Source organism: Arachis ipaensis, chromosome B02 (assembly GCF_000816755.2).
Source record: "Arachis ipaensis cultivar K30076 chromosome B02, Araip1.1, whole genome shotgun sequence".
NCBI lineage: Eukaryota > Viridiplantae > Streptophyta > Magnoliopsida > Fabales > Fabaceae > Arachis > Arachis ipaensis.
The window spans coordinates 96,502,505-96,512,182 of record NC_029786.2 but is presented as its reverse complement, the minus strand read 5'-3'; the positions used below and the strand labels follow the sequence as shown (position 1 = coordinate 96,512,182).

The window sequence follows — 9,678 nt, the reverse complement described above, 5'->3', positions numbered from 1 at the left end:
TCTTATATTTATGTAGTGGTTTCAAGGCACGATTAGATCGCTTTCTTTAGAGAGATATTTGTCCCCACACTTAGTTGCTATAGGGTTGATGACAATACTCTCCCAGGATACAATGAAACCTAAGAATTTCTTAATTAGCAATAATAAGAAATTCTCAACTCTCTTGAACAAAGAAAATCTCTTAATGGTTGAGTAATTTGTACACTTAGTACGTCCTATCTAAAATAGTGAACAAGGACTTATTTATACATATTGCACATAGCAATTATGATTGGTTACGTATACAAATGGTTATGTCTTTTCTATTACCAATAGATACAATGTTTTGAATATACACAACTCTTAAAGAGTTGTGTCCCTTTAGCCAATAGACACAATGTTTTGAACATACACAATCTTTAAAAGGTTGTGTCCCTTCAACCAAATGGTACTAAACGGTTAGTAACCGTTTATTAATATTAATAATATTAATAATAATATCAATAATATTAATAATATTAATTAATCAAATTTGTAAATACCCTTCAGATAGACTCTTTAGCTGCAATTGGCCGTGAACTCACTCTAAATGAGCACATTGATGCTCTAATGGGTTAACAGAAGAATATTTTCTACTCCTTTTATTGGTTATGTCAAAATCTAAAATCATCACACTTTTGGAAGTAGAATCTTTACTTTTTGGGCATGAAGATATGCTTGAGAGATTTCGAAAAACTGATCTGGGACAAATACAATCCAATTTTACTCAAACATCATTTAGTAGAGGTTTTAGAAGAGGTTTTCAGGCAAGAGGAGGAAGAGGAGCTACTAGAGGTTATGGTAGAGGATCAAGATTTCTGAATTCATTCTCATCAAGGCCCACAATGTCAACTTTGTGGTAAGTTTAGTCACACTGTCATTTCATATTTTCACAGATATGATCAGCAATTTCTTCCTCAATCTTGTTCTGGTCAAAATTCAACAAATTCATCATTTTCTCCTTCTTCACTCCATCAAGTTTTCACAATCCAAGATCTTTTATGGCCACTACTTCAAACTTCTCTAAAAATGATACGGGAGCCTCACATCATATAACACCTGATCAATCACACTTACTTTCTGCCTCAGAATTTACAGATCCAGATCAGGTGTTGTTAGGAAATGAAATAGGTACACGTATCTCATACATTGTTCATGGTTATTTGATATCTCTTAATACAAATCGAAAGTTCTTATTGAGAAATTTAATTCATGCTTTTGATATGTCTGAACATTTAATAAATGTGCAAAAATATGCTCAAGATAACAATTATTTCTTTAAATTTCATGCTAATCATTGTGTAGTTAAATTTCAGAGAACTCATCAGATTCTGCTTCAAGGAGTGCCTAAAAACAGTGTATATCAATTTCATCGACTTTTTATTTCTAGATCTCCATCATCTGTTTCTAATTTATGACTTGTGCTACTGTTTCTTGTCCTTCAAGCAATGTTGTTCGAGTTCTTCCCACTGTTATGCCTAATTTTTATTGTAATCCTTTAGATTCTACATCTGTTTCTTCTTATCCTCGTGTGTTTGGTGCTAAATGTTTATCTATTTCTGTTTGCCATGATAGGTTAGGTCATGTCTGTTAGGATTTGGTTGAATTAGTCCCACATTGCTTAGGATAGCAAATTGAGTGGGTGGCCTAGGCTATAAATATGAGGCTAAGTTCTCTATATTTTTTGCACCAGTCGGAAATATTTAAAGCTTGTATCTGACTTTTCTTTTTCTCTATATTCTTTGATTAGAGAGTGTTGTGAGGTGTAGTTAAATATTTGCTTTGAGAGTGTGGGTGTACTGGGGTGCCGGTGTTAGAGAGAAAGAAGTTTATGTGTTGTAACAATTTTCACATAGTGATATTCTTTGGTTGTCATTTGACAACGGCCGTGGTTTTTTTTTCTCCAGTAATTGGGGTTTTCCTCGTTAAATTCTTGTCACTACAACATTTTTGAGCTATTGCAACATATGCGATAAATAACCCTTAAAAAATGTTGTCTAAAGTGGTTAAAAGCATCACTTAAAATTTATTGCAAAAAAATAAAGCTAATACAACACCTTGTTAATAACTGTTATTTTTTATCAATTTAAAAAACATATAAAAAACGTTGCTTTAATAAATTAAACAAACAACATTTATAATATTTATATATTACACTTATTAAATGTTGCTATATTAAATATACAAAAATAACTATTATAAAAATAATATATTATTTTTTTTAAAAGTTGCCTTTAGATTTATTTTAGTCTTCACGTTTCAAGTGTTGCTTAAAATTTTTTAATATTTTTTAAAAAACAAAAATAAACTATATTGTGTAGAGAAAGAGGAAAAAGGGAGAAGAAAACTCCAATCCATTCCATCCAAAATGTTTCGTTCCTAAAACCACAACCCTAACAAAATTCCTAAAATATTTCAATTAATAAAATCACAAAATCCTCAATTCATTCCAAATGTTTCGTTCGTCTGTTGTTCTTCAATCCATTCGATGATGACGCGCGTTTCTTTATTGAGCTTCGATATCAATCTCTGCTCGCTAATGAGCTTCGATTTTTTCTTCTCGTGAATGTGCTTCGATCCTCTTTGCTCGTCAATGTGCTTCGATCCTCTGCTCCTCTCCTCGTTGAGCTTCGATTCTCTACTTGTTGAGATTCGATCATCTGCTTGTTGAGCTTCGATCCTCTACTTCTCTTTTCGTCGAGCTTCGATCCTCTCTGCTCACGTTCATCACCGCCAGTCATTGTTCGATTATCACTGCTCATGTTTTTGGTGAGATTCTCATTTTTGGCATTCTTCTGCAGGTATTGATGATTCTACCGTTCTTTTTTCTGCTCTATTTTAGCACCTGTTTACATATCCTTCCCATTGACAAGTTTAGGTCACGCAAATAGCATTCCTGTTGTTACTTTGAATTTGAATTGTTTGAGAATTATTTCACTTTATATTTGTTCCTTATGCCTTATGTTTGTTATATTTATCACTAAGCTTGTTATTCAGCTTTGCGCTCTTTCTGTTTGTTATATTGTCTCAGTCATTGGTTACTCTTTCTTCTATCTTTTGTTTTTCTCCAAGTACAAATAAGTAGTTTCTTATATTAAACAGGGGAAGTATTGTATGGTGGTTGTGATGACGTTGGTGTTGGAGCAGCAGCACTATAGGGAGGGTGAGAAAGTGGTGATGGTGTTTTTGGAGGGTTTGGGTGATGGTTGTTGTGGGTAGCAGGCGAAGGAGCTTGAGAAATTGGTGATGGAACATATGGAGGATTAGGTGATGGTTGTTATGAGCAGGGGAAGGAGCCTGTGGAGTATGATAAGTATGATAAGGTGGTTGAGAAATTGGTGTTGGTAGATATGGAGAAGGTGATGATCTTGGTGTTCCTGGTGGACTATTGGAGTATATGGAGGGTTATGGCCAGGGGAGGGAGCTTGTGAAGGAGGGGGATGATGATTAACTTAAATAACATTTACTACTTTTATGCCAGTATTGAATTTCCTATTTGCAGGCTGCTTTTCTGTCAGCTTTGGTTGGATCAGAGGTTGCATATTCTGCTGCACAAGCTACAGTGGCAACTCTCTCGGAGGCTTACGAAACAACTAAAAATCATCGATCATTCCCAAGAAACACATCACTACAAGGTGAGAATGGCGAATATCTTTGGCTTAAGATTACGAGCTTCTGAATCAATTAAGATAATGGTCATAATGGAGGTTATCTTGAAATGGATGGATCAATCTTCATCATGTACTTATTGGACTAGTTTTTGAAACGTGTTTTTCTAAATTATGTGAATCTATACACTGTGCTGCAATTTTTTCCGTTTGTTTTTCTTCCTCCCCTCTTCTTCTGGAGCTGATATAGTATGTTCATGTGATTCTGCAAAAAATTAGCTACCATTTATGATTCCAATTCCTTCATGTAGGCAGTGGAAATTCATGGCTGCAACACGGTTTTAATTCAACAAATACTTTTGGCATCAATGAATACAGGCAAGGTCCTTTATATTCCGTATTCCCTACGAAACCGGCTCAAGTTTCCTCTGTGCAGGACCTTTTTGAGTTTATATGCTCAGGGCCTTTGCTAGAAAAAATAGGTGTGACTGCAGAAATGGTTGCAGAGTACATAGATAAGTGGTTGTTATACGGTCGGCTGCTATCTCAATTGTTTCAGTTGAACGAGTTGTACTTAACGGTGCCTCAAAAAGCTAGGATCTATCAATATTATATACCGGTCTTCCTCTGGTGTGAAGATCAGATTAAGCAACATTGGTCGACATTCAAAAATGAAGAAGATGTACCTCCTTTAGTAGTGTGTATTGCACACTTCTCTCTTCCCTTATAATGTTTCATTTTCTTTTATGCAGCTTACTATTAATTTCCTTCATCTATACCGAATATTAGTGATGATCAATTAATCATAAATATTTCTGCACTATTGCTCAGATTGGATTTAGTGCTCCCCAAGGTTGTGGAAAGACGACCCTTGTCTTTGCTCTTGATTATCTTTTTCAGAAGACTGGCAGGTTTGCTTTAAACTTCGAAGCAATCGTGTATATTTATTATCCTTTGTTGTACTAATTACTGTCTGAAAGTGAAGTGTGCTAACATATGACTGATACATCATATGGTGAAATTCTCAGGAAGTCGGCAACAATATCTATAGATGACTTTTATTTGACGGCTGAAGGTCAGGTATAAGAAAGCCGTAATCACCTCGTGCCTTTTCCATTAGTGCCACCATCTTGATCTTTTTTTGTTTTGTTTTGTTGACAAATTATGTATTTTGGTTGCAGGGTAAACTAAGAGAAGCTAATCCGGGAAATTCCCTTCTTGAGGTAGTTATCCACATGATTTGTCGAAGAGTAGCTGATCCTTCAACTTGGCCAGAGGTCGAAGGACCCCTTACGGTAACATATTATCTATTGTAATTCTTAATCCCTTTTCTTTTTCTTTTTTCGTGACAAATTAATGTCACGTTGTAACCGATGAAGTAAAGGCAAACAGACCAAATCTTATTGATGTCGATTAACATGAATTCTTTATAAGGCTATTAGGTTGGTGATATCCAGCTTTGGAAAAAAAAGAAAAATGGTTTTCTGGCTGAACTAAACTTAAGAGTATAATGAAATTTTTGGGGTTAGCCCTGCCATGAAACAAATACAGATGTCGAGTTTTTAATACTTCAATTATTGTGCACGAATGACTGTCTAGGTTGTGTTATTTGAGGGTTGGATGCTCGGCTTCAAGCCTCTTCCTACGGAAGTTGTGAAGGCTGTTGATCTTCAGGTCAGAACTAGAAATTCATATTTAGTTTTCCATGGGGAGGGAAGCTCACAAGTGAATCTATAAAGTTCTTTTCACCAATTGTCATTTGGACAAAGTTCAATTCAAGCCCAGAAAATTATGAAATTCTATATTCTGCATTCAAGGATTATTACAAGGTAATCCCAGCAACATGGTACATTAATAAATCATGCTTTGCTAAGGGTAATCTCAGTAGGCTTTCTAATTCTTGACCTTTGAATATTATTCTTGTAGGTATGATTGGAGTTGGTAAGCAAATCCGTTAAAGAGACTGATGAATCCCAGATTTCCCGGAATCTCGAAGCTCAACATAGATATCTGGTGTGGAGAGCAGAAAAGGTAGTTTGCCTATTTTGTTTCTGACTTTTTAAATGACTGGTGATTTTCCATAAGAATATAAATGGATGTCATAGTTATGATGGTTTATGATTTCAATAAAGGTAGTTTGCCTATTTTGTTTCTAACTTTTTAAATGACTGGTGATTTTCCATAAGAATATAAATGGATGTCATAGTTATGATGGTTTATGATTTCAATAATTCAGAGAGAAGTCACTTTCCAGTTTCCCACCTATGAAATAGAATTACACAATTTTGATAAACATTATGGTCTTGCTTGTATATGATGGGAACATCCACTGTCTTTCAAACAATAAAATGGATGCTTTTCAGTTCAAGTTTTGAACTATTACACACTGAGCAACCAACCTAACAAGAACTTGCGTTTTAGTATTGTCCATGTCTAATTCTTATTAACTAGAAAATTTGGTGAGTAGGATCCTGGACAGAGTGTTTTGAAGAAACTGATTGGGGAAACACTTGCAAAGGTAGACCAAATTTGAGGTTAGTCTTATTCTGTTACATCCTAGTGCTACGGATCCTTAATTCCTGTTTTATCCCATAGGATTTGCTAAGATGTAATAAAACTAGGTATGCATGGTTTTCTGTGCAGTAGTTACATTTTCCATGCTTCGGGTAGAATAAATGTTTGTATCCTCCATTTGTTGTTAGTTAATTATACTGCTCTCTATTATCTTTTACCTCTTTTATGCCAAAACCTGCATTTACTGGATTGTGATTTGATTCAAGGTTTTAAATTGTGGACTGCATCATGCAGGTGCCACATTGCACAATAACCACAACTGCAATTTGAAGCATTGGTGTGGTCAGTTTCAGCTTGTTCCTTTGTCTGCTTTGATCCTTCCTGATGTTACTATGCTGTATTAACAGAAGCCACCTGCAGATACCTCTGTTACCATTCTTCCACTAATGTCTCTTATATTGATGGAAATCACCTTGCCATTGAAGTTTAACGATCAACCCGAAATCGCAAAATATTAATTAGTTTCAGCTTGTATTTGGTCAATCTATGACATCTTTTTGATAAATATTAATTACTATTTTGTTATGACAATTATTGTTAGACAAGAATTTTATTATTTTGTTGAGAATTATTGATGAACATGTATTTGAAATACTAATTGAACTTTTTAATAACTATTTTAATTAGAATTTTATTATTAGTTATTTTGTCTCTTTTATAATTTTTTTCTATTGTGCACAAATTTATTTATTAATTAAAATAATTACACATGTATAAACAAAAAAATTTATTGTAAATTTTAATTTTTTGTATTTTTATTACAAAAATAATTTTTATTTTTATCAAAAAGGCAACCCTTTTATTAGTTGCATATTTTGAATATTAGACAACACTTGTATGGTTGCATATCCAAAAGAAAAAGCAACACTTGTATAGGTTGCATATCCAAAAGAAAAGGCAATACTTTAAAGGGTTGCATATTCAAAACTAATAGGCAACACTTTAAAGTATTGCAAATTCAAACTTATAAGCAACACATAAAAGGGTTGAATTTTATTGCAAATAGGCAATATTTTTTAGTAGTGGTCAAAATATGAGAAAAGACAACATTGCAAAAGTGTTGTCTCAAAGACACCTTTGAAGTGTTGTTGTTTTTTAACCAAAGGCAACACTTACCAAATGTTGCTTTTGTTGCTCTCAAAAGCAACGCTTTTGAAACCAAAAAGTGTTGCCTTGATCTAAGGCAACGGCTGCATATGCAACGCCGCCCAAAAACGTTGCCTTAGGTCCAAAAGTGTTGCCATAGATCAAAAGCAACCTTTTGTCAGCCTTTAGGCAACACTTTTTAAATGTTGCCTCAACCTGAAAATGTTGTAGTGTGTGTTGTGATTGTGTCTATTTTATTTCTCTGTGAAAGGTATTTTCTCAAGGGTGAATGGTGTATTATTCCCAACAATGCCTCATAAAAAATTGTTAAGTCATCAACTCTTGTAATATACCTATTTCAGTTTCAATAAAGAAAGATAGTTTATGCAGATTTTGCTAAAGATGATTTTCAATTTCATATGCTTCTTGAAATGATATACACTGATATCTGCGGTCCTTCCCCAAATCTGTCCCATAATGGTTTTAGTTACTATACTCATTTATAGATGCATTTACTCGATACACTTCTATTTTCCTATTACATTCAAAAGCACATGCTCTTCAAGCTTTCATTTAATTCAAATCTCAAATTGAAAATCACACTAGACTCAAGATTAAAGCATTATAGTCAGATCATGCAAGGGAATATCTCTCTCACTCTTTTACAGAATTTCTCACAACTCATGGCATAGAACACATATTTTCTCGCCCCTTACACCCATCAATAAAATGGGAGGGCTAAAAGAAAACATAGACATATGGACAGTGTAAATCAACACAAACTACGCATTGTACATGTCTCAGATGTGGAACAAGTTGCTGACATATGCACCAAGCCTCTGTCTTTTACTTGCTTTTGAAAAATTTAAGACCAAACTCAAGGTAGCTCCTATACCTCCCTTGAGTTTAAGGGGGCTGATAGGAGTAATCCTCCTCTAACTGAATTAGTTGAGAAGGAAAACGGTTAGCTAGACTTGAGAGTTAGTTAGAAGACTTCTAGAGACTATAATATATAAAAAAAGGTTCACCTTTCAAAATAACGTCAGAGAAATAAAATACAACAATCAGTTTCTTCTAATATAAGAAAATAGTGAATTCACACTTCTTTAATTCTCACTTCTGCAATTCTGCATAATTCTCCTCTATTATAAACATAAATTCAACAGATTCAAATAAATCTTAAAAATATATTTATAACTATTTATATGCCTCTTTTTATAACTTAAATTTTAGGAAAAAATAATATGTTAAAGAATAACTCAATTTTGTACCTTAATTTTTTTATATTTTAAACACTTTTTTTTTTATTTTTAACTTTATTAGTTGATGAAAGCATCATATGATACACGTGTTAGAAAGCAAGGACGAAATTAGTCAAGCGAAAAATATTGGAAATTGCTAAAACAAGAGGATGGAGTTGAGGAAGACAATCAAATACGTTATCATGCAGAGCGGAATTTGTTACGTACTTTAATTAATTTAATTTAACAGTTTTCCAGTTTGTAAGGTTTGACCGAGTGAAGACTGAACAGCGATTAGGTGATGACGACTGCGTCAGTTGTGAAGGTTTCAACGGTCTTTAATTTGTTACAAAAATAAAAATAAGAGAAAAGGACAAATAGGTCCCTGACCTTTTGTCTCGCGGACATTTTCGTCCCTGACCATTGAAAAATACTTTTAAATCCCTGACCTTCACAAAACTTGGACGGATTAGTCCCTGACAGAGGCATTTAGACGGATCAGTCCCTGACGGAGTCATTTGGACGGAGGGACTGATCCGTCTAAATTTTGTGAAGGTCAGGGACTTAAAAGTATTTTTCAATGGTCAGGGACAAAAATGTCCGCAGAACAAAAGGTCAGGGACCTATTTGTCCTTTTCTCTAAAAATAATAACAAAGAAGACCAAGAGATCAGAATAGCAGACCCCGGTTATCATATTTCTTTTTTAAAGATATAAACATTTATCAACCATATTAAATAGGTAAATTCTATTCTACCCTTTCTATAATAACATATACATTACCCTCTATGACATGTCACTCTCTAATTGGTGGTTATGTTAACTATGGTTAAACTATTGGTAATTAAATTATAGCCCAAAGTGGGTAATTGTATAATTTAGGAGTAAGTATGATTTTGGTCCCTAAAGTTTAGTGCTAGAATCGAAATCGTCTTTCTTGTAATTTTCGTATTAAAATCGTCCTTAACGTTTTTATTCGTATTAAAATGGTCCTTTTTATTTTTTTTGGACAAAAATACCTTCACCACTACCAACATAATTACTTCCTCCACCACCACCACCACCACCACCAACACCAACACCAACACCAACATACACCACCACCAGCACCACCAATACCACCACCAACGCCGCCGCCGTCCCCCTCCCCCT

General features: G+C 34.1%; 1 protein-coding gene across 1 annotated transcript; it reads left to right on the top strand.

Annotated features, from left to right (window-relative positions):
- Positions 1,020-6,811, top strand: LOC107627745 (D-glycerate 3-kinase, chloroplastic-like). Its single transcript, XM_021117043.1, has 11 exons — positions 1,020-1,149; positions 2,647-2,819; positions 3,521-3,653; positions 3,938-4,323; positions 4,458-4,537; positions 4,655-4,706; positions 4,808-4,921; positions 5,226-5,455; positions 5,553-5,657; positions 6,094-6,160; positions 6,435-6,811. Exons 1-8 carry the CDS (start codon positions 1,020-1,022, stop codon positions 5,361-5,363), a joined length of 1,206 nt encoding a protein of 401 aa, XP_020972702.1. The 3' UTR covers positions 5,364-5,455; positions 5,553-5,657; positions 6,094-6,160; positions 6,435-6,811.

Bases quoted from the DNA above. Each gene is read 5' to 3' on its own strand.
- LOC107627745 (XM_021117043.1), top strand. From the start codon at position 1,020: ATGGCCACTACTTCAAACTTCTCTAAAAATGATACGGGAGCCTCACAT. The intron at 1,150-2,646 runs GTACACGTATCT...CTCCTCGTTGAG, and splicing joins GTTGTTAGGAAATGAAATAG to CTTCGATTCTCTACTTGTTG. The intron at 4,922-5,225 runs GTAACATATTAT...ATGACTGTCTAG, and splicing joins AGGTCGAAGGACCCCTTACG to GTTGTGTTATTTGAGGGTTG.